The 23,757-nt window shown below is 40.2% G+C and overlaps 1 protein-coding gene across 3 annotated transcripts in view; it reads right to left on the reverse strand.

Moving 5' to 3' along the window:
* TMEM131 (transmembrane protein 131) overlaps positions 1–23,757 on the reverse strand; it is a 249,944-nt gene that overhangs the window by 97,267 nt on the left and 128,920 nt on the right. For all 3 annotated transcript variants that reach the window (XM_030827215.1, XM_030827214.1, XM_030827213.1), the window contains exon 5: positions 6,385–6,508. In XM_030827215.1, the coding sequence (XP_030683075.1) occupies positions 6,385–6,508 (124 nt within the window). The remainder of the gene's footprint in view (positions 1–6,384; positions 6,509–23,757) is intronic.

Genomic DNA, 23,757 nt, shown 5'->3' on the forward strand with positions numbered 1-23,757 from the left:
AGGACAGGTTGACTGTCTTATTAGGGACTAACAAAGCTGGTGATTTTAAGTTGAAGCCAGTGCTCATCTGCCATTCTGCAAATTCTAGAGACCTTAAGAACTGTGCTAAATCTACTCTATCTGTGCTCTATAAATGGACAAGGCCTAGATAAGAGCACATCTATTTATAACATGGTTTACTGAATATTTAAAACCCACTGTTGAGACCTAATGCTCAGAAAAAAGATTTCTTTCCAAATATTACTGCTCAGTGACAAGGCAACTAGTCACCCAGGAGCTCCGATGAAAATGTACAAGAAGATGCATGTTGTTTTCATGCCTGCTAACACAACATCCATTCTTCAGCCAAGGATCAAGGAGCAATTTCAAGTTGCAAGTCTTGTTATTTAAGAAATGCATTTCTTAAGGCTATAGCTGCCACAAAGGGTGATTCCTCTGATGGATCTGGGCAAAGTCCATTGAAAACCTCCTGGAAAGGAGTTACCATTCTAAATGCCATTAAGAACACCTGTAGCTGGGTGCAGTGACTCAAGTCTGTAATCCCAGCACTTTGGGAGGCTGAGGCGGGTGGATCACCTGAAGTCAGGAGTTCGAGACCAGCCTCACCAACATGGTGAAACCCCATCTCTACTAAAAAAAAAAAAAAAAAAAAAAAAAAAAATTAGCTGGCAGTGGTGGGATGGGCCTGTAATCCCAGCTACTCAGGAGGCTGAGGCAGGAGAATTGCTTGAACCTGGGAGGCGGAGGCTGCAGTGAGCCAAGATTGTGCCAGTGCACTCCAGCCTGGGCGACAAGAGTGAGACTCCGTCTTGGGGAAAAAAAAAAGAACATTTGTGATTCATGGGAGGAGGTTAAAATGTCAACAATAAGAGGTTGGAGGAAGTTAATCCCAACCCTTATGGATGACTTTGAAGGTTTCAAGACTTCAGTGAAGTCACTGTAGATGTGGTAGAAACAGCAAGAGAAAAGAATTAGAAGTGGCATCTGCAGATGTGAATGAATTTGTGCAATCCCATGATAAAACTTGAATGGAAGAGGAGTTGTTTCTTAGGGATGAGCAAAAAAAGTGGTTTCTTGAGATGAAATCTACTCCTAGTGAAGATGCTGTGAATACGCTGACAATGACAGCAAAGAACTTAGAATACTACATAAACTTAGAGGCAGGGTTTGAAAGGATTGACTCCAATTTTGAAAGAATTTCTGCTGTGGGTAAAATGCTATTAAACAGCATTGCACGCTACAGAGAAATCTTTTGTGAAAAGAAGAATCAATGAATGTTGCAAACTTTACTGTTGTCTTATTTTAAGCAACTGTCACGGCCATCCCAACCTTCAGCAACCACTACCCTGATCAGTCAGTGGCTGTCAACATTGAGGCAAGGCCCTCTACCAGCAAAAAGATGACGACTTGCAGAAGGCTGACATGATCATTAGCAGTTTTTAGCAATAAAGTATTTTTGAAATTAAGGTATGTACATTTTTTAGACACAATGCTACTGCACTTAATAGGCCACAGTATAGTATAAGCATAACTTTTATATATATGGGGAAACAAAAAAATTCGGTGACTGGCTTACTGCAGTGGTCTGGAACGGAACCCATAATATCTCCAAGGTATCCCTGTATCCCAAGTCCAACTCCTTTCTTCACCTCTTCCACATACCACTCTGGTCAGAGTAATCATCTAATCATCTTCTTACCCTGGAGTATGACAACAGCCAATGTGACTGGTGTCCCCTGTCCTATTTTTTGATGAACAATGATCCTATTAAAACCTAAAGCTACAGTTTCATTCCTCTGTTCAAAACCCTTTGATGGCTTTCCACATCATTCAGGAAAAAGAGTCAAGTCAAACCATAGCTTGTACCCTTCATGGTCTGCCCCGTTACTTCTCCTCTCACCCGTTCTCACCTCTGGTCTGGCTGTCTTTGCACAACAGGCCTGCTTTCAACAGTGGAGCCTTTGTACTGCTTGGTCCTTCTGGCTAGAATGCTCTTCTTCCATATATTTCCTCCAAACAGTCCTACCTCATGCCCTTTGAGTCTTTGTTCAAATGTCACCTTCTGAATAAAGCCTACCCTGACCACCGTATTTAAAATGGCACCACCTTCCCTGTGCACACCTAAGCCTCTGATCTTATACTCTTCTTCTGACCTTGTAACATCTTCTAAGATCTTATAAAATTTACTTATTTATCATGCTTGCCTTGCCTCTGCTGCTGACTTTACCCAAACCCCTCGGAGTATGTATGATAAGCATCTCTGTTTTCACTGGTAAAAACAAAGGTGTCTGGCACTTAAGTAGACACTTCATAAATATTTGTTAAATTAATTCCTTCTTTCCACATAGGTGGGGTGGCAAAACTATTTTTAATTTACATTTTCTTGTACGTTTTAAACTGCAAAAGTAACAAGTGCTTATTTTACTTAGTGATACAGTGCAAAGATGACTGAATAAAAAGCTAATACCCTCAAACTTCCTCCATTCTCACCATTATTAGATTATCCAGTCAACCTGGCAAATCTATCTGTGCTTTATTCCAGCTCTTATTAATATACTCAAATAAATATACACAGATTTTTTGCTTTTTATAAAAATGGCATTATAGGCCAGGCACAGTGGCTCATGCCTGTCATCCGGGCACGTTGGGAGGCCGAGGTAGGCGGATTGCTTGAGGCTGGGAGTTTGAGACCAGCCTGGTCAACATGGCAAAACTCCATCTCTACCAAAAAATACAAAAATTAGCCGGGTGTAGTAGCAGGTGCCTGTAGTCCCAGCTACTGGGGAAGCTGAGGCATGAGAACGGCTTGAACTGGGAGGCAGAGGTTGCAGTGAGCTGAGATCACGCCACTGCACTCCAGCCTGGGTGACAGACAGAGACACTGTCTCAAAAAAAAAAAGGGCATTATATTCTACTCTACAATATGCTTTTCTTACATATTAGCATGTCATGTATATTATTCCAGATCAATAGAGACCTGTTTCATTCTCTTTATTATCTGCATTAACATTCCATACTATTGCTACATCGCATTTTGTTAAATTCCCAATGACATGCATGGAATCAATAAAATAATGTCCTTCTATATCTAATTAAAATAATCATTAATATTTATTAATGCCCTTCAACCCATGAGAAGAGATTAATCATTAAGTATAGTAAGTGAACTATAACATTTTAATTTTAGTCACAGACTGAAACAAAGTTTATCCTAATCTTCGGTTTATCTGAAAATTTAATTAATCAAAAGGTTCTAGTCAATAAAGAAAACATTTTTGTTTCCTACTGTGTGTAAGGCACCCCATTTCCACAATGCAGTCTATTATGTAATTTCGAATTATAATTATTAGATAATTATATTCAATTAACAGATAATTATAGATAATTACAAAAACTTATATACAGAGAAATAAATTGTCATACAACCATACCCCGTACTTCTCTTAGTATTCCTATTCTTTTTGATTTTCAGTGGTCTTAAAATCAAAACCTTAACAAGATTACTTGCATGTGCATGTTAAAATACAATTATGTAAAACTTGGTTTGAACAATAATTAAAAAATAATTAGTCTTTTCTGTATTTCCTACTTTTTGGTTAATGTGGAGATAATAGTTAATAACTAAAAACTCTGAGTTATAGACAATGTTTTATTGTCAAAGAAATAAGACCTGACCAGGAATTTCAAGCATGACAAAGGCAATTAGAGTAAACATACAGAAAGATTTTGCTCTCCTCGACTTAAGAAACTCTATTCATCTTTCGCCAAGGCTCTTATTGTTGGCATAAAGCTGAAGTGGAGAGGAAATAGGTTATTTCTTCCCCCAAGAGTTCATTCCATCTCTCCCCTCTACTTCTCGAGCTTCTTAAGTCAGTGTCTTACTGTAGGGAAAAAAAGATGCAAATCAAGAAGAAGAAAAAAGGATAAGAGGAGAGAGTAAAGATTTTGGCTAATCTCCTTTGAGCTAAATCTTGACTATTTAAATGTGGATTTTGATAGGTATGATTATTTTTATTGTTTAATTCCATCATCTGACAGCACAAAACAGATTGGTTAACTTGTTCCTTGATTACCTACACATTTAGTTTATCTTTTAAAAAATTTCCAGAGAAACTATTCTCTTTGCATAACATTCATATATAGAAATAGTCCTTGAGAGAGTCTAGTTCAGAAATGTCAAGTTAGCAGCCTTTAGCCTATGTTGTTTGGCCCATACTGTCTTTCTAAAATTGAATTGATTTTCAATGTGTAAAGACTGGAAGATACATGAAACTTCTTATTTCTGACTCTTCTTGGGAAATCAGCAGAACTGCACATGGGCTTAGACTCCTAACATGGTAACCACTGGCTGGAGCCCGGTGAGGGCTGATCTCTTCGAATGGGTCACATGTTCTCTAGGACACCCCCTCATTCCACTTGGCTTGCTTCCCTCATTTATATTGTTTACCTAGCCCAGTTTAAGAATCTGTCTGCAACTCTTGTTCTAGTCTCTGTATTACCATAGCAATGAAAAAAGTAAAAACCCTGGCCTTTAACACAGGTGAAGCTTGGAGTGTTCAGAAACAACAAAATATTGCTTGACTTAGCAAAAAGTTAACAAGTTAGAAATAAAATGTATAGTGCAATTGTGAACTATTTTTTAACTGATTCCATTTTTACTTCACAATTTTGCCCTTTAACCCAACCTGTCTCTGCATACTGACAATGCCTGAAAGCTGGATGGTTTCATTACACATAAATACATCTCTCTATAGAAGCTATTAGGTACAGGCCACTCACTGAAGTGTAATATGATACAAATCACTGGGGATGATAATAGAACACCTACACCTTCACCTTGGCTCCTGTCACTCACTGCATGACTGGAGCAGACCTCTCTGGAGCTCGGCCTATGTATACACAGGTCTCTCACAGCATTAGAATTATATTGTTGGAGGCTATTATTAATAGCACATTTATAAAAAGTGTGAAAATATCTTTTAGATAACAAAGAATAACTCAAGGGAAACTATTTTAAGAAATAATTTAGAAAAGGGATATTTCCACAAAAATCACAAAAAAATTAAACTTTTTATTACCAAAAGTCATATGCTGATTTATCAGTACCTTGTTTATAAAATACCTTTAAATGAAAAAGTTATGCTTTTTTATTTTACTCTAAAGTAAACAACAACATATGATGAAACAGGATTGTAGAAAGGAGAAATGTAAACAATAAATAATTGACATAAAAATATAGCAACCAATATCTTACATGGTTAAAAGGGTTTCTTCTTTGTTACTCAATCATATCCCTTCAAGGAGTCAGTGAAAACTCTGGGAAGATGAAATTCAGTCCTATTCATTTACTTCCCTCTGATCTTTGTTATTTTGTTAATTATTTTGGAAATCTATATATTAAAATTTTAGGTATTCTCTCAAATTTAAAATGTACTTAAGATGCCATTTTTATTTTTTGGGTCAGAGAAAAAGTTTTTAATAACGAGTTTACATACTTCCTATGAAAATTACAAATAAAATTTTAGAGGGTATTTGTGGTAAGGAGAACCTTAAATTGGAGCCCAAGACTTTATGCCCTAATCTCTGAGGCTGTGTCTAAGATGTAATTAAGGCTCCCAAGCAGTTGCCTTTCAGTTAATCAAAAGGGAGACTATCTAGAGAGTCCTGATCCACTGACAGGAGCCCTTTAAAGCAGTTTTCTTGCTGGAGGCAGAAGAGGACGCCAGAGAGGTACAAAGTGCCAGGGGAAAGATGCGCTGTTGCTGCCTTGAAGATGGATGGCCCGTGAGAAGGAACCTGGAGGCCCTGAGGAGCTGAGAGGGGTCACTGGCCAAGAGCCAGCAGCGAAACAGGGGTTTCAGTTCTACAACCACAAGGAACCTAATTCTCTCAACAACTTTAATGAGTTTAGAAGTGATTTCCCCTCAGAGCCTCTGGACAAGGACTCAGCCCGGATGACATCTTAATTTCAGCCCCTGACACACTGAACAAACAACCCAGTGTGCTTACGGTTTACAGAACTGTGTGCTAAGTGGGTGTTACCACAAGTCTCAGGTTTGTGGTAATTTATTATGTAGCAAGAAAAAACTAACACAATGCGAAGGAATTACCTATTATTAAGGAAGGAAAATAAAATGTACTGAATGTAAGAATGCTACTTTTTCAGAGTATTTAAGGTTCACTGCTGATTTGTTAAGCTGTTTCATGTTGAGAAAAACAATGTGGTTAAGGGTAGAAGTAATCATTCTTAGGAAGTGAAACAAATCTAGGAATAGATTTGAAATATTCAAAACCGATTCTAATCACAGCAAGTTATTAATCAATAAAAATCTAGACATTTCAACTTCAAACTCAGGAAAGATCATGTATAGCAGAGAAACTTACCCTATTTTGAAAAAATGATGCATGAAAATGTGATGTTGTAGCAGATATTGATACTAAAGTAATAGTTTCTTCAGAACTAGGATTATGTAAGTAGACTTTTTCCATTTTTGGCATTCCAACTGGTCTGTAAAACAAAAAGAAAATTATCACAAATACTTCACAGATAATTCTGATTGATGATTTCTAGTTGTTAAAAAATTAGTCAAAATTGTTAGACAAATACATAGCTAAATATATTAAAATGCTTTCTGAATTTATATTTAAAATTACACATAAAAATGCATTTAGTCATTCAATAAATATTTCCTGAGTGCCAATTATGTCACGTACAGTGCCAGGTGCTGGGATACAATGAAGCAAGTCTCATCCCCGTGAGGCTCAGAACCCAGTGAGGCGGCAGACGGGGAACAAAATGGTCAGTTCCTTTTCTTTCTTTCTGTACCACCACCCGGCCTCCTACCAATTGTGTCCTCTTGTCAAATTCCACGGATATGTGCTCTTCATTTTAGGAGCAGAAACTGAGTAGCAAAGTTGTGTGAGGAAATCTTGTGAGTCAGTGGCTTTTACTATGCTCATTTCATAGATAAGAAGACTGGGGCACAGAAAAGTTAATTAACTTGTCAAAGGCACACTTGGAACCTGGATGTGAATCTAAGTCTTCTGGGTCTACTCTGCGCTTTAACCACCAGTACTGAACTGCCTCTTCTCAAAGCTAAACACGCTCAATGGTCTGAAATCCACAAATCCATTTTAATGACTCCCCTGGCATCCATGCCATGGTTTGCCTTAGAAGTGAAACTTTATTCTATAGTCCACTTACTACTTCTGTAGCTAATCTTATTGGTACAGGCCTCCTAACTTCTACAGCTTCCTTGCTTTTTCTAACTACCTACACACACCCACTAGTTATTAGGTTCCTTTCTAATCTCACATGACCCAACTTAAACAAGTAACTCTGTTTTCAATCCAGACCTTCCATCTGAGCCAGGCTAGTTCCATGGGCAAGTCCCCCATGGCTCTGCTAATCTGCCTGCCCTGTGTTTTTTTCCCTATCCTCCTATGCCAATCCAAACCCTCATTTTCTAATTCAAATATACACCCTTCTTTCACAAGGTCCTCTCCTCATGCAATCATTTTGGTCCATGGTTTTTGAAATTTTACATTTTGTAATTCACATTTAAAGTTTGCATATAAACCTCAAATCCCAAGCAGTTGAAAACGCAGAGCCAGAACTGCATTTTACATTTGGTTCAACTGTCCAGTATGCTTTTGTTCGAGAAGTTCTGTCTCTACCTTTTCTTCAATTTAGTTGCTCACCTCTAATTCAATACTTGGGAAAGTTGATAAACAGTGAACAGCTGATAAACAGTGAACAGCTGATAATTTTCAATAGTTTAAGAAAATGGAATGCAGGTGGAAGGGCGGGGCATGATGGCCAAATAGAAGGCTCCACCATAGTCCCTTCTCCCCAAAGAAATACTAAATTTAACAACTATCTATGCCAAAAAAATCACCTTCATAAAAACCAAAAATCAGGTGAGCACTCAAGTGCTTGGTTTGGTTTTAACTTCATATCACTGAAAGAGGCAATGAAGAGGGTAGGGAAGAAAATCTTGAATTGCTGATGCCACCCTTTCCCACCTATCCCCCTCCACCCGGCAGCAGCCAAGTGGCACAGAGAGAGAGTCTGTGCACTTGGGAGAGGGACAGTGCAGCGACTGTGAGACTTTGCAGTGAACTCAGTGCTGCCCTGTCACAGCAGAAAGCAAAATCTGGCTGAACTCAGCGGTCGGCTGCCCAGGGAGGGAGCATTTAGATGAACCGTAGCTGGGGGGAATTGCCCATCCTAGCAGTCCTAACTTGAGTTCCCAGTAGCCTTACCACCTCAGGCTAAAGTGTTCTGGGGCCCTAAATAAACTTGAAAGGCAGTCTAGGCCACAAGCACTGCAATTCCTAAGAGAGTCCTAGTGCCGTGCTGGGCTTGGAGCCAGTAGACTTGGGGGGCATGCAGCCTACTGAGACATGAGCTGGGGTGCCCAAGGGAGTGCTTGCACCACCCCTCCTCCAACCCCAGGCAGCACAGCTCACAGCTCCGAAAGAGATCCCTTTCTTCTGCTTGACAGAGGAGAGGGGGAAGAGAAATGAGGACTTTGTCTTGCATCCTGGATACCAGCTCAGCCACAGCAGGATAGGGCTGCTGTGGATTTGGGAGGGAGCCCAATTTCCTGAAGGGTGAATCCCAGACCTGGCAGCATTTACCATAAGCTGACTGAAGAGCCCTTGGGCTTTAAGTGGATACTGGTGGTAGCCTGGCAGTATTCTCCGTGGGCTTGTGGTGGTGGTGGCCATGGGGTAGGGATCCTCTGCCTGTGGAAAGGGGAGGGAAGAGTGGGTAGGACTGCATCAAATGGGTTGAAGGCCAGCTCAGCTGCAGCACAATAGAACACTAGGTAGATTTCTAAGGTGTTTGACTCCAGTCCCTGGTCTGGACTGGTCTGGACACACCTACAGACCCACCTGGGGCCTGGGGGAACTTGCTGTCCTGAAGAGAAGGACAAAAACCTGGCTGTCTTCACTATCTGCTGATTTTGGAGTCGTAGGGCCTTGAAGAAACACACCTGGAAGCCAGGGAGTGGTTACAGTGGGCCTTGGGCGAGACTCAGTGCTACGTTGGCTTCAGGTCTGACCCAGTGCAGTTCCAGTGATGGTGGCCACAGGGATGCTTTGTCATTCCACTCCCAGATCCAGGTGGCTCAGCACAGAGACAGAGACTGTTTGGGAGAAAGTAAGGAAAGAGAACAGGAATCTTTGCCAGGTAATCCAGAGAATGCTTCCTGATCTTATCCAAGACAACCAAGATGGTACCTCTACAAGTCTGCAAGAACCACAGTGTTGCTGGGCTTGGGGTGCCCCCTAATGCAGATATGGCTTAGATCACTACACCCAAGTCCTTCTGAATATCTGGAAAGCCTACCCAAGAAGAAGGGGTACAAACAAGCCCAGACTGTGAAGATTACAATAAATACCTAACTCTTCAATGCCCAGACACTGATGAACACTTGCAAGCATTAAGACCAGCCAGGAAAACATGACTTCCTTAAATGAATTAAATAAGGCACCAGGGACCAATCCTAGAGAAACAGAGATATGTGGCCTTCCAGACAATTCAAAATGGCTGTTTTGAGGAAATTCAAAGAAATTCAAGATAACACAGAGAAGGAATTAAGAATTCTATCAGATAAATTTAATAAAGATACTGAAATAATTAAAAAGAATCAAGCAGAAATTCTAGAGTTGAAAAATGCAACTGACATACTGAAGACTGCATCAGAGTTTCTTAATAGCAGAATTGATCAAGCAGAAGAAAGAATTAGTGAGCTTGAAGACAGGCTATTTCAAAATACAGTCGGAGGAGAGAAAACAAAAAAGAATTAAAAAGGAGGCACACCTATAGGACCTAAAAAATAGCCTCAAAAGGGGAAATCTAAGAGTTAATGGCCTTAAAGAGGAGGTAGAGAAGGAAATAGAGGTAAAAAGTTTATTTAAAGGGATAATAACGGAACACTTCCCAAATCTGGAGAAAGATATTAATATTGAAGTACAAGAAGGTTATAGAACACCAAGCAGATTTAACTCAAAGACTACCTCAAGGCATTTAATAATCAAACTTCCAAAAGTCAAGGATAAAGAAAGGATCCTAAAATTAACAAGAGAAAAGAAACAAAATTAGGTACAATGGAGCCCCAATACGTCTGGCAGCAAACTTTTCAGTGGAAATCTTACAGGCCAGGAGAGACTGGCATGACATACTTAAAGTGCTGAAGACAACAACAACAAAAAAACTCCCACACTTTTACCCTAGAATAGTATATCTGGCAAAAATATCCTTTCCAGCGAAAATATCCTTCAAATATGAAAGAGGAATAAAGACGTTCCCAGACAAACAAAAGCTGAGGGATTTCACTAACATCAGATATATCCTACAAGAAATGCTAATGGGAGTTCTTTCAAACTGAAAGAAAAGGACATTAATTAGCAACTCTCCAGGATGTTGGAGTGGGCAAAGATTTCTTGAGTAATACTCCGCAAGCACCAGTAACCAAAGCAAAAATGGACAAATGGGATCGTATCAACTTAAAAAGCTTCTGCACAGCAAAGGAAACAATCAACAAAGTAAAGAGACAGCCCACAGAATGGGAGGAAATATTTGCAAACTACCTATTTGACAAGGGATTAATAACTAGACTATATGAGGAACTCAAATGACTCTAAAGGAAAAAATCTAATAACCTGGTTAAAACATGGGCAAAGTATCTGAATAGGTATTTCTCAGAAGAAGACATACAAATGACAAAGAGGTATATAAAAAATGCTCAATATGACTATCAGGGAAGTGCAAGTCAAAATCACAATGAGATATCTGATTCCAATTAAAATGGCTTTATCCAGAAGACAGGCAACAACAAATACTGGCAAGGATGTGGAGAAAAGGGAACGTTGGTGGGAATGTAAATTAGTACAAACACTAGGAAGAACAGTTTGGAGGTTCCTCAAAAAATTAGAAGTAGAGCTACCATACAATCCAGCAATCTCACTTGTAAGTATACACCCAAAATAAAGGAAATCAGTATATTGTAGCACTATGTGTACTCCCATGTTTATTACAGCACTATTCACAATAGCTGAGATTTGGAAGCCACCTAAGTGTTTATTACCAGATGAATGGATAAAGAAAATGTGGTACATATACATAATGGAGTACTATTCAGCCATGAAAAAGAATGAGATCCTGTCATTTGCAACAACCTGGATGGAGCTAGAGAACATGATGTTAAGTAAAATAAGCCAGACCCAGAAAGACAAACTTTCCATGTTCTCACTTATTTGTGGGAGCTAAAAATTAAAACAATTGAACTCATGGAGATAAAGAGTAGGAGGATAGTTACCAGAGGCTGGGAAGGATAGTAGTGGGGATGGGTAGAAATGGGGATGATTAATACGTACAAAGAAACTTTAAGTATGGATAAGACCTAGCATTTCCTAGCACAACACGGTGACTACAGTTAAAAAAAAAATTAACTGTACCTTTTAAATAACTACAATAATATAAATGGATTGTTTGTAACACAAAAGATAAATGATTGAGGTGATGACTATCCCATTTACCCTGATGTGATTTTTATGCATTGCATACCTGTATCAAAATATCTTATGTAATCCATAAATATATATATCTACTATGTACCCACAAAAATTTAAAAATAATTGAAAAAAAGCAACAAATTAATCGGGCTAATTTAGGTTCCTTTAAAGATAGTGAATTAGTACATGCTGGCTCTTCCTGCCATCTTCTTTCCCCACAACAATAATGCTGAAAAAATTTAAAAGTTAGAGGGAGGTACTAACTCCAAGAAATAACCAAAAAACAGTGAGAAGCCCTTGGGAGAATTGAAGGCTGCCTTAAAGTGGCAGGCAAAGGAAAGTGAGTGTCAATGGGCAGCCTGAGCTGACGAGAGGCTAGGCTACGAGAAGGCTTCCAAACTTTATTATTCTCCACTTTCTTCCCTGTCTGCCTTGAGATAGAGCCTGATCCTTCAACCTAGAACAGAAAAGCTTGCCAGGGTAAGGAGTTGATGAGTAGCTGCCCTTGAAATGCTCTCCTCTAACGTCTCTCTCTGGTCCTACACAGTCCTAGGGCTACTGAACTATGATTTAGGAAGATACCTTTGTCCCACAATGCTTCTGCCTAAGCATTGTCAGTTAAGAGTGGTGACAAATAAGGGGCAATCAATAGTTCTTATGTGTATGTGTGGAACTGGGGCTCTCCATTTTGGGGATTATCTCTCCTTTTAAATTCACAAGAAGAGACAAAGACCAGGGCTTGGCCTTCTGCCCTTCTCAATATGCATTACCAGACAGTAGCTCATAAGTTCACACACCCAAGTAACATGATATGTTTGGAGTAAATTAATTGGATAACACACACAATGTTGTGATAGATTGTAATGCTGTCTATTGCCATGGTCAAACTTGGAATAGAATGTTGAAGAGAAGTGACAAGAATGGATCTCCTTGTTTTGTTCTTGATGTAGGGGGAATTTTTTCATTCTTTCACCATTAAGTACAATGTCAGCCTTCAGGTTTTCATCATAGATGCTCTTTATTAGGTTGAAGAAAATCCTGTCTATCCTAGTTTGTTAGGCATTATTATCACGAAAGGATGTTATTTTCTCAAATGCTTTTTCTGTGTTTATTGACATGATTATTGGTTTTCCCTGTATTCCCTGTATTGATTGTTTCGATGTTAAACCAACCCTGCATTCTTGAGATAAATGTCACTTGGTCATGGTGTACACTAGATTCTTTTTATAATCTATTAGCATTTTGTGGAGGATTTTTGTGTCTATATTCAGAAGAAGTATTTGTCTATATTTTCTTGTAGTGTCTTTGCCTGGTTTTGGTATTAGGGTAATACAGATCTAACAGACTAAGTTGGGAATTGTTTCCCTTTCTATTGTTTGGAAGGGTTTGGGAATAATTGGTATTAATTCTTCTTTGATTGTTTCATAGAATCCTTAAGTAAAGCTATGTGGAGCAGGGCTTGCTTTCTGGCAAGTTTTTGTTTTGTTTTGTTTTGTTTTGAGATGGAGTCTCGCTCTGTCGCCCAGGCTGGAGTGCAGTGGCACGATCTCGGCTCACTGCAAGCTCCACCTCCTGGGTTCACGCCATTCTCCTGCCTCAGCCTCCCGAGTAGCTGGGACTACAGGTGCCCACTACCACGCCTGGTTAATTTTTTTTGTATCTTTAGTAGACGTGGGGTTTCACCCTGTTAGCCAGGATGGTCTCGATCTCCTGACCTCGTGATCCGCCTGCCTCGCCTCCCAAAGTGCAGGGATTACAGGCGTGAGCCACGGCACCTGGCCACTTTCTGGCAAGTTTTTAAATGACTAATGCAAACATTTCACTTGTTATAAGTCTATTCAGATTTTCTATTTCTCCATGAGTCAGTTTATGTATTTTGGGTCTTTCTGGAAATTTATACATTTCAACTAAGTTAATGAATTTGTTAGCATACAGTTGTTTATAATATTGCCTTGTAATCTTATTTCTATAAGGTTGACAGTAATGTCACCTCCTACATTCCTGATTTTAGTAATTTGAGTCTTTTCTGTTTATTCCCTGGTCAGTCTAGCTAAAGGTTTGACAATTTGATCTTTTCAAAGAACCAACTTTTGGTTTTGTTGATTTTATTATGTTTTTCTATTCTGTATCTTATTTATTTCCTCTAGTTTTTATTATTTCTGTTTGCTTTAGTTGGCTCTTTTGCTAGTTGTTTTAGGGAGAAGGTTAAGTTTCTGATTTGAGATATTTTGGTGTGTACATGTTTCCTTCCCAGCAATGTTTTTGCTGCATCCCGTAAGTTTTGATATGTTTTTTTGTTCATATCAAAGTATTTTCTAATTTCCCTTTTGATTTATTCGATTCACTGATTATTAGGGAGTATGTTTATTATCCCAAGACTTTTTTGTTTTTGATTTCCAATTTATTTCAGTAGAAAATTAAGACAGAGAACATACTTTGTACAGGATGAGTATCCCTCTTACCTGAAATGCTTGGAACCAGAAGTGTTTTGAATTTCAGATTTTTTCAGATTTTGAAATAGTTGCATTACACTTATCAGTTAAGCAACCCTAATCTGAGAATCTGAAATTCTTCAATGAGCATTTCCTTTGAGCATCATGTTGGCACACAAAAAATTTCAGATTTTGGAGCATTTTGGATTTTCAGATTAGGAATGTTCAGCCTGTATTGTTTAAATCCATTTAAAATTACTAGTGTTTGTATTATGGATTAGCATATGGTCTATCTTGGAGAACACTCTACATATGCCTGAGCTGAATAAGTATTCTGCTGTTGAGCATGGGGTTCTACAGATGTCTACAAGTCAAGTTGGTTTATACTTTTTCCAAGTCTTCTATTTCTTTATCTTCTGCCTAGATGGTCTAGCCATTATTGAAAATGGGGGTACTGAAGACTGTCATTATTACTGTTGCATTGTGTATTTCTCCCTTCAGTTCTGGCAGTTTTGCTTCATATATTTTGGGTGGGTCTCTTATTAGTTATATATATATGTTTATAATTGTTATATCTCCCTGGAATGACCCTTTTGTAATCATAAAATGTCCATCTTTATTTGTAATAACTTTTTTGTTTTAAAGTCTGTGTTGCCTGATCTGCTTTTCCCCTAGTGACGCCCTGCTGTACAAGTGGACACTGGAGAAGGGGTGGTAGACCCTGGTCTTCTCAGCTTGCTCTTCCCAGTGTGGAACTTATCCTACTAGTGAGGTGAGCAAGACTGGGTTCCCCAGGCTTCAGGCCTGCTGCATCTGGGGTACAGCATCTGTCCTAGAGTAGGGTGGGTGAAGAGAGACCCAGTCCTTTCTGAAATGTGCCTGAAATAGAACTTCTGCAACACAAAGTTGGGGATGATGAGAAATGCTAGTAGCCCTCCCCTCTCAGGGTGAAACTGCAGTCCCAGAGTATAAACTGGGGTTAGAGGGAGCTTCTATAACAAGGAGCTGGGGCTTGAGGGGTATGTGGTGGGGAGCATAATAGAATAGGTTGTAGCCCAAATGCCAGAGACTGCCACTGTTCTTATGAAGATTTACAACATTTTTCTGAATGAATAATTTCCTGGAACTTTAAATAACTTTTTAAAAAAAAATTCTCATCAGTTAAGTTACTGTTTGTTGAGATGGTCCACTGAGCTCCTTACTCCATTCTTAAAATCCCATGCCCTAAGGGTTTATTTGCTTCAAATATTCGGAAGCTCCATTGTTAGATGCATGCATATTTTGAGTTGTTATTTTCGTGTGTCTAAATTAACCCCTCTATATTTATGTAATATCCCCCTTTATTCCCAGTAATAGTGCTTGTTCTGAAGTTTACTTTGTCCAAATTAACATAGCCCTTTCACGGTTCTTTTGGTTAGTGTTTACATAGTAATATCTATTCCGTCCTTTTATTTTTAACTTGTCTATGTCTATCTATCTATATATATATAAAATATTGTCTATGTCTTTATATATATATACACATACACATATATGTAGGTTTTTTGCTAGTTGTGTCTCGCTTTTTTATTCAATCTGACAATCTTGGTCTCTTAATTGGTGTGTTTAGATTATGTATATTTAATGCAATTATTGATAGAGTTAAAGTCTACCATCACGCTAGTTATTTTATTTTTTTTTACTAACTAGGAAAGCTGTGCCCACAGACTGCACTGGAGAGGTAGGATCCCACAGGAGAGTTTCTCTGCTTTACCCAGGGAAGCAAAATCCTGGCCAGAAATCATTCTGTGGCTGACATTCTGTGGACTGCACATTATGAGGTCCACCATCATTCTGTGGCCTAACAGTTCAGAACAACAACAACAAAAAAAAGCGGAAACAGGGATTGGGTCCTGAGGCAGCGATAGATAGGTATCCAGAACAGGTCTCTAAGAACATATTTGGAGTTAGACAGTAGAACTCCTCAAACCAAGAAGCACTCAAATTGTTGAATTCCTCTTGCCTCGGTGGAGACTCAGATCCTTTAAATGACAGGCTCATCAATCCCAGGTGGGGTTATGACACCATGAAACAATTAGGGAAGTGGGTACAGACCCACATGGGGCCTCAAACTACAGCCGTGATACTGCAGGAAGAAGCTGAATAGATACAATATAGAAGATAACAGTCTTCTTCCTCAAGCTTCATATAGACATATATGTAGAAAACAACAGCACACAGAAATAAAAACATGCTCCTTGCATCCTGAAAGTTCACCAACTGTATGCTTTCTTAAAAAAAATAATGCTTTTACAATTCAAACAGACTTCAGGCTAATTGGCAACCATTCATGCACATCCCTGTGAATTCTTTCTCAATATTTTTCCTTGTGTGACTTTAGTATATTCAATCTCAGCTAAGATAAAGAAGACAGGATATATAATGGACAGGTAATTTGGGGTATCCTTCAAGAAGACAGCTTTGGAGATGGCCTCCTGGAGGAGAGGGCTGTGGGGAAAAGAGACAAGTGTGGAAGTGCTAGGAGCCTGGAAGCAGGAGTGGATCAGAATGCTTCATCTGCAATGCTTCTGAGGCTGGCCCTGCCCTTTCTTCCAGGGATCAAAGAGGAAAGGCATGGGCCACATCCCATAGAAATGAATGAACCCTTGCTCAGAGGAGAAGAGTCATCTACTTATGTTGTTCAAAGTAGTTTGGAGTAACAAGAACAGAGCGAAGGTGTCAGGAAGGACATCAGCAGGCTATTTTAGTCGTTGTGTGCTCAAACACAGCAGGCTGCCTCTAGCTCTGGGCAGTCCACACCACAGGAAGCAAAAGGAGCGGGCACTCCTTGGACAGACTTGCTCACAGACCTTATAGGAACAGCTTGCCTTCCTCCTCACCATCCTCCGTTCCTTTGGTGACATGAGCAGAATCTAGACCATGGAAAGTACATGACTATTTGTAAACTCACAATGTGTTGCTTTTCTCTACTATGTGACAAATTACCACAAACTTTGAGGCTTAAAGCAATGCCCGTTCATTATCTTACAATTCTGTAAGAATGCATGGTTTATCTGCTCGAGGTCTCGCAAGGAAATGCGGATGTCGGCAAGATGTGTCCTCATCCGAAGCTCAAAGTTCTTTTAAGTTCATTCTGGTTGTTGATAAAATTCGGGTTGCTCTCAGTCTTTTGCCATATGACCCTATCATTTTCAAAAGCAGCACGAAGAAACTCTCTTGCATCCAATATCTCCCTTACCTCAAATACCTGACATTTCTGTTTCTGATTGCTAAAGCCAGATTTTAAAGGTTCATGGATTAGGTCAGGCTCACACACACAAAAAATCTATCTCAAAGGTCAACTGATTTGGGGCCTTAGTTACAGTTTCAAAATCCTCTATAGCAACACCTAGATTGGTGTTTGATTGAATAATTGGGAGAATGTATGCACGGGTACATTAGAGGCCAGAAATTTTTGGAATTCTGGTCTGTCTTAGAATTCTGCCTATCACAAGCAGGATATATGACTACTTGGCTGAACAGGTAAAATTTAAAAATAAAACAAAGATTTCCAAATGCCTGCCAGTGCTGGTCCTGTTTGTTTCCATTACTGGCTGTCCAAAGACAGAAGTAGGGCCAAAAGGGACAGTGTGAGGTATTTATAAATCAAGCTGAAGCAGGCATACAGCTGTTCTCTGTGCTGTTGCAGCAACTACGAACTGTCCATATTTTTGAATAGTCTGAGGCTCAAAAGAATTAGAAAGCAGCAGCTATGAATTAGAGACTAGCTTGGAAAGTAAACTGCAATTTTGTGGTCAAGGGCAAGTTTCCTACACCACAGAAAGATGACACTGCAGTGCCAGGAAACAGCTGAAGAAATGGCTTAGCAACTGCCCTGAGGCAGACCTTATGAATGACAGTGACACAGCACTCTGTTAAGCATAGTTTTGGGCAGGAAGTTGGGCCAAATCAATATGCAGTACTTTGTACCACTCAATTACCGCAAAATACTACTATCCTCCTTTCAAAAACATTTTAGACAGAAGGCTGAGCTGGGGAGTTGATGTAAAATCTTTTATGGAAAGATTGGGTAGGTAGGAATTGAAAAGCTAAGAGGCACCAAGTATCCCTTTAGGGGGCCTATTTGATTTTCTTGGAATACCAAAAAGTCATCAGAGAAAAATGCCTTTCATAAACTAAATTTATCTTGACAATAAAGACATCTATTTTTAGCAATAGTCTATTCAATGTCCATTTTTTTATAGCCATGAAGTACCTACTTTAAACTTTAGATCTGAAATCAAGATTTTCTGAATGTAATAATTATAAGCCAAAGATTTTAGTAAACCAAGTTTCTACCCAAAGCATCTTTTACAGCCTGCAATGAATGTCTGGAGTGAAACCGCCTTTGCAAAATTAGAACAGTAAGAGAAATCTGACATAGTTGACTCCATCTTGCTTCTGACCTCCAAGTTGTCCTTTGTCATTTCTGGGAACAGGCAAAGCTAACTTTGGGAGGAATTTAGTTTATAGTTTAACGTTAAAGCAAGGATGACAATAACCTTTCCCAAAACGAAACTGCTTCTGAAAACTAATCAAAGGCCATGAGGTTAGGGTTATGAGAGGGGCCTGAGATAACTGGATATTGTCTGGGAGATCGTAAGATTTCTAAGTTTCCCAATCACTCCTGTAGGAAGCATTACTACTACAGAATCTAAGATTGGACTTTTGAGAGATCCTTTCAGACGTTTGCATTTCTGACCACTGGCTGACTCAACTGGTCCTGTGGCCCCCACCAAGAGGCTGACTCAGAGCAGGAGGACCATATTCCACACCCCTATGATTCCATCCCCAACCAATCAACATTCCTCATTCCCTAGCCCCCTGCCCACAAAACTATCCTTGAAAAACCCTAATCTCCAAGCCTTCAGGGAGACTGATTTAAGTAATAACTCTATCTCCTGTGTGGCTAGCCTCATGTTAGTAAAACTCTTTATTCCAATACCATGGTCTCAGTGAACTGGTTTTGTCTGTATAGCAGGCAGGAAGAATCCATTAGGCAATTACAGGAGTTGCTATGGAAACAGAAAAACATTTAACAGCACTGGCATAAAAACGGGGTGGGGGGGGAGTGGAGAATGGGAGGGGAGCCAGTGGTGTCTAGATTGCCCCATGGGATGTTACAAGGAGAGAGGAGGAGAGAAAGAGGGAAAAGAAAAGAAGGGGAGGGAAAGCGAGGGAGGGCAGAGAGAATAAAGGTAGGCTTAAAGAATAAATTTAAACAAAAAGTCTGAAAACAAAGAAAGCTAATTTGATCTGTTTATTGTGAAACAAATTCTAGAGGGGAGTAGGAATGATCAGGGTAATGACAGGAGTCAGCACTGGGGTCAAGAAAGAAGCAAGGGAAATTCTAGATGCACCCTTACTGAAGGGCCTGATACTTTTTAGAAGATGCCATGAGTTAGAAAGACTCTAACTCCATTTTTGATATTCAACTGTTGATAGTTTTCAAGTTCCAACGATGCCCCTTTACCTCGAGCCCCACACCTGGGCAAGCCAATAAGAAAGCCCTTCTCTCTGGGAGCTAGTGAGAAGTTCCAATCACGCAAACCCACTCCAGCCTTGCTCCCCAACCACAATAAAAACCGACTGCTGGCAAGATGGCCGAATAGGAACAGCTCCAGTCTGCGGCTCCCAGCAAGGTGGATGCAGAAGGCGGGTGATTTCTACATTTCCAACTGGGACTGGTTAGACAATGGGTGCAGCCCACGGAAGGCGAGCTGAAGCAGGGTGGGGCATCACCTCACCTGTGAAGCACAAGGGGTTGGGGAATTTTTTCTCCTACCCAAAGGAAGCTGTCAGGGACTGAACCTGAGGAACTCTGGCACAGATACTGCGCTTGTCCCACGGTCTTTGCAAGCTGCAAACCAGGAGATTCCCTCCGGTGCCTACCCCACCAGGGCCCCGGGTTTCAAGCACAAAACTGGGAGGCCATTTGGGCAGACACTGAACTAACTGCAGGAGTTCTTTTTTTCCCATACCCCAGTGGCACCTGGAACACCAGCAAGACAGAACCATTCACTCCCCTGGAAAGGGATGCTGAAGCCAGGGACCCAAGTGGTCTGGCTCAGTGGGCCCCACCCCCATGAAGCCCAGAAAACTAAGATTCACTGGCTTGAAGTTCTCGCTGCCAGCACAGCAGCAGTCTGAGGTCAACCTGCGACAATGGAGCTTGGTGGGGGGGAGGGGCGTCCGCCATTGCTGAGGCTTGAGTAGGTGGTTTTACAGTTACAGTGTAAACAAAGTCACTGGGAAGTTAGAACTGGGCGGAGCCCACTGCAGCTCAGCAAGGCCGCTGTGGCCAGACTGCCACATTTCTCTTCTCTGGGTAGGGCATCTCTGAAAAAAAGGCAGCAGCCCCAGTCAGGGACTTATAGATAAACCCCCAGCTCCCTGGGACAGAGCACCTGGGGAAAGGGGTGGCTGTGGCCAAAACTTCAGCAGACTTAAACATCCCTGCCTGGCAGCTCTGAAGAGAGCAGTGGACCTCCCAGCACAGCGTCGAGCTCTGCTAAAGGTCAGACTGCCTCCTCAAGTGGGTCCCTGACCCCTGTGTATCCTGACTGGGAGAAAACTCCCAGTAGGGGCCAACGGACACCTCATACAGGAGAGCTCTAGCTGGCATCTGGCAGGTGCCCCTCTGGGACGAAGCTTCCAGAGGAACGATCAGGCAGCAATCTTTGCTGTTCTGCAGCCTCCACTGGTGATACCAAGGCAAACAGGGTCAGGAATGGACCTCCAGCAAACTCCAGCAGACCGGCAGCAGAGGAGCCTGTCAGAAGGAAAACTAACAGAAAGGAATAGCATGTCCACTCAAAGACGCCATCCAAAGGTCGCCAACATCAAAGACCGAAGGTAGATAAATCCACAAAGATGGGGAGAAACCAGCACAAAAAGGCTGAAAATTCCAAAAACCAGAAGGCCTCTTCTCCTGCAAAGGATCACAACTCCTCGCCAGCAAGGGAACAAAACTGGATGGAGAATGAGTTTGACAAATTGACAGAAGTAGGTTTCAGAAGGTGGGTAATAACAAACTCCTCCAAGCTAAAGAAGTATGTTCTAATCCAATGCAAGGAAGCCAAGAACCTTGAAAAAAGGTTAGACAAATTGCTAACTAGAATAATCAGTGTAGAGAAGAACATAAATGACCTGATGGAGCTGAAAAATACGGCACGAGAACTTCGTGAAGCATACACAAGTTTCAATAGCTGAATCGGTCAAGTGGAAGAAAGGATATCAGCGATTGAAGATCAACTTAATGAAATAAAGAGCGAAGACAAGATTAGAGAAAAAGGAATAAAAAGGAATGAACAAAGCCTCCAAGAAATATGGAACTATGTGAAAAGACCAAATCTACGTTTGATTGGTGTACCTGGAAGTGATGGGGAGAATGGAACCAAGCTGGAAAACACTCTTCAGGATATTATCCAGGAGAACTTCTCCAATCTAGCAAGACAGGCCAACATTCAAATTCAGGAAATACAGAGAACAGCACAACAACACTCCTCGAGAAGAGCAACCCTAAGACACATAATTGTCAGATTCACCAAGGTTGAAATGAAGGAAAAAATGTTAAGCGCAGCCACAGAGAAAGGTCGGGTTACCCACAAAGGGAAGCCCATCAGACTAACAGAGGATCTCTCGGCAGAAACTCTACAAGCCAGAAGAGAGTGAGGCCCAATATTCAACATCCTTAAAGAAAATAATTTTCAACCCAGAATTTCATATCCAGCCAAACTAAGCTTCATAAGTGAAGGAGAAATAAAATCCTTTACAGACAAGCAAATGCTGAGATATTCTGTCACCACCAGGCCTGCCTTACAAGAGCTCCTGAAGGAAGCACTAAACATGGACAGGAACAACCAGTACCATCCACTGTAAAAACATACTAAATTGTAAAGAACATCGACACTATGAAGAAACTCCAACTAACCGGCAAACAACCAGCTAGCATCATAATAACAGGATCAAATTCACACATAACAATATTAAACTTAAATGTAAATGGGCCAAATGCCCCAATTAAAGACACAGACTGGCAAACTGAAAAAAGAGTCAAGACTCATCAGTGTGCTATATTCAGGAGACCCATCTCACATGCAAAGACACACAGGCTCAAAATAAATGGATGGAGGAATATTTACCAAGCAAATGGAAAGGAAAAAAAGCAGGAGTTGCAGTCCTAATCTCTGATAAAACAGACTTTAAACCAACAAAGATCAAAAGAGACAAAGAAGGGCATTATATAATGGTAAACAGATCAATGCAACAAGAGCTAACTATCCTAAATATATATGCACCCAATACAGGAACACCCAGATTCATAAAGCAAGTTCTTAGAGACCTACAAAGAGACTTAGACTCCCACACAATAATAGTGGGAGATTTTAACACCCCACTGTCCATATTAGACAGATCAACGAGACAGAAAATTAACAAGGATATTCAGCAATTGAACTCAGCTCTGGACCAAGCAAACCTAATAGACATCTACAGAACTCTCCACCCCAAATCAACAGAATATACATTCTTCTCAGCACCACATCACACTTATTCTAAAACTGACCACATAATTGGAAGTAAAACACTCCTCAACATATGCAAAATAACAGAAATCATAACAAACAGTTTCTCAGATCACAGTGCAATCAAATTCGAACTCAGGATTAAGAAACTCACTTAAAACTGCACAACTGCATGGAAGCTGAACAACCTGCTCCTGAATGACTACTGGGTAAATAACAAAATGAAGGCAGAAAAAAGATGTTCTCTGAAACCAATGAGAACGAAGACACAATGTACCAGAATCTCTGGGACACATTTAAAGCACTGTGTAGAGGGAAATTTACACCACTAAATGCTCATCAGAGAAAGCAGGAAAGATCTAAAATCGACAACATAACTTCAAAATTAGAAGAACTAGAGAAGTGACAGCAAAAAAAAATACAAAATCTAGCAGAAGACAAGAAATAACCATGATCAGGGCAGAAATGAAGGAAATAGAGACACAAAAAACCCTTCAAAAAATCAATGAATCCAGGAGCTGGGTTTTTGAAAAGGTCAACAAAATAGACCACTAGCCAGACTAACAGAGAAGAATCAAATAGATAGATGGAATAAAAAGTGATATACGGGATATCACCACTTATCCAACAGAAATACAAGCTACTATCAGAGAATACTATAAACACCTCTACGCAAATAAACTAGAAAATCTAGAAGAAATGGATAAATTCCTGGACACATACACCCTCTCAAGACTAAACCAGGAAAAAGTCGAATCCCTGAATAGACCAATTGAAAGTTCTGAAATTGAGGCAGTAATTAATAGCCTACCAACCGAAAAAAGTCCAGGACCAGATGGATTCACAGTCAAATTCTACCAGAGGTAGAGGAGCTGGTACCATTCCTTCTGAAACTATTCCAAACAACAGAAAAAGAGGAAATCCTCCCTAACCCATTTTATGAGGCCAGCATCATCCTGATCCAAAACCTGTCAGAGACACAACAAAAAAAGAAAATCTCAGGCCAATATCCCTGATGAACACTGGTGCGAAAATCCTCAATAAAATACTGGCAAACTGAACAGCACATCAAAAAGCTTATCCACCACGATCAAGTTGTCTTCATCCCTGGGGTGGAAGGCTGGTTCAACATAAGTAAACCAATAAAGGTAATCCATCACATAAACAGAACCAATGACAAAAGACACAGGATTATCTCAATAGATGCAGAAAAGGCCTTCAACAAAATTCAACAC

Source organism: Nomascus leucogenys, chromosome 14 (assembly GCF_006542625.1).
Source record: "Nomascus leucogenys isolate Asia chromosome 14, Asia_NLE_v1, whole genome shotgun sequence".
Lineage (NCBI taxonomy): Eukaryota > Metazoa > Chordata > Mammalia > Primates > Hylobatidae > Nomascus > Nomascus leucogenys.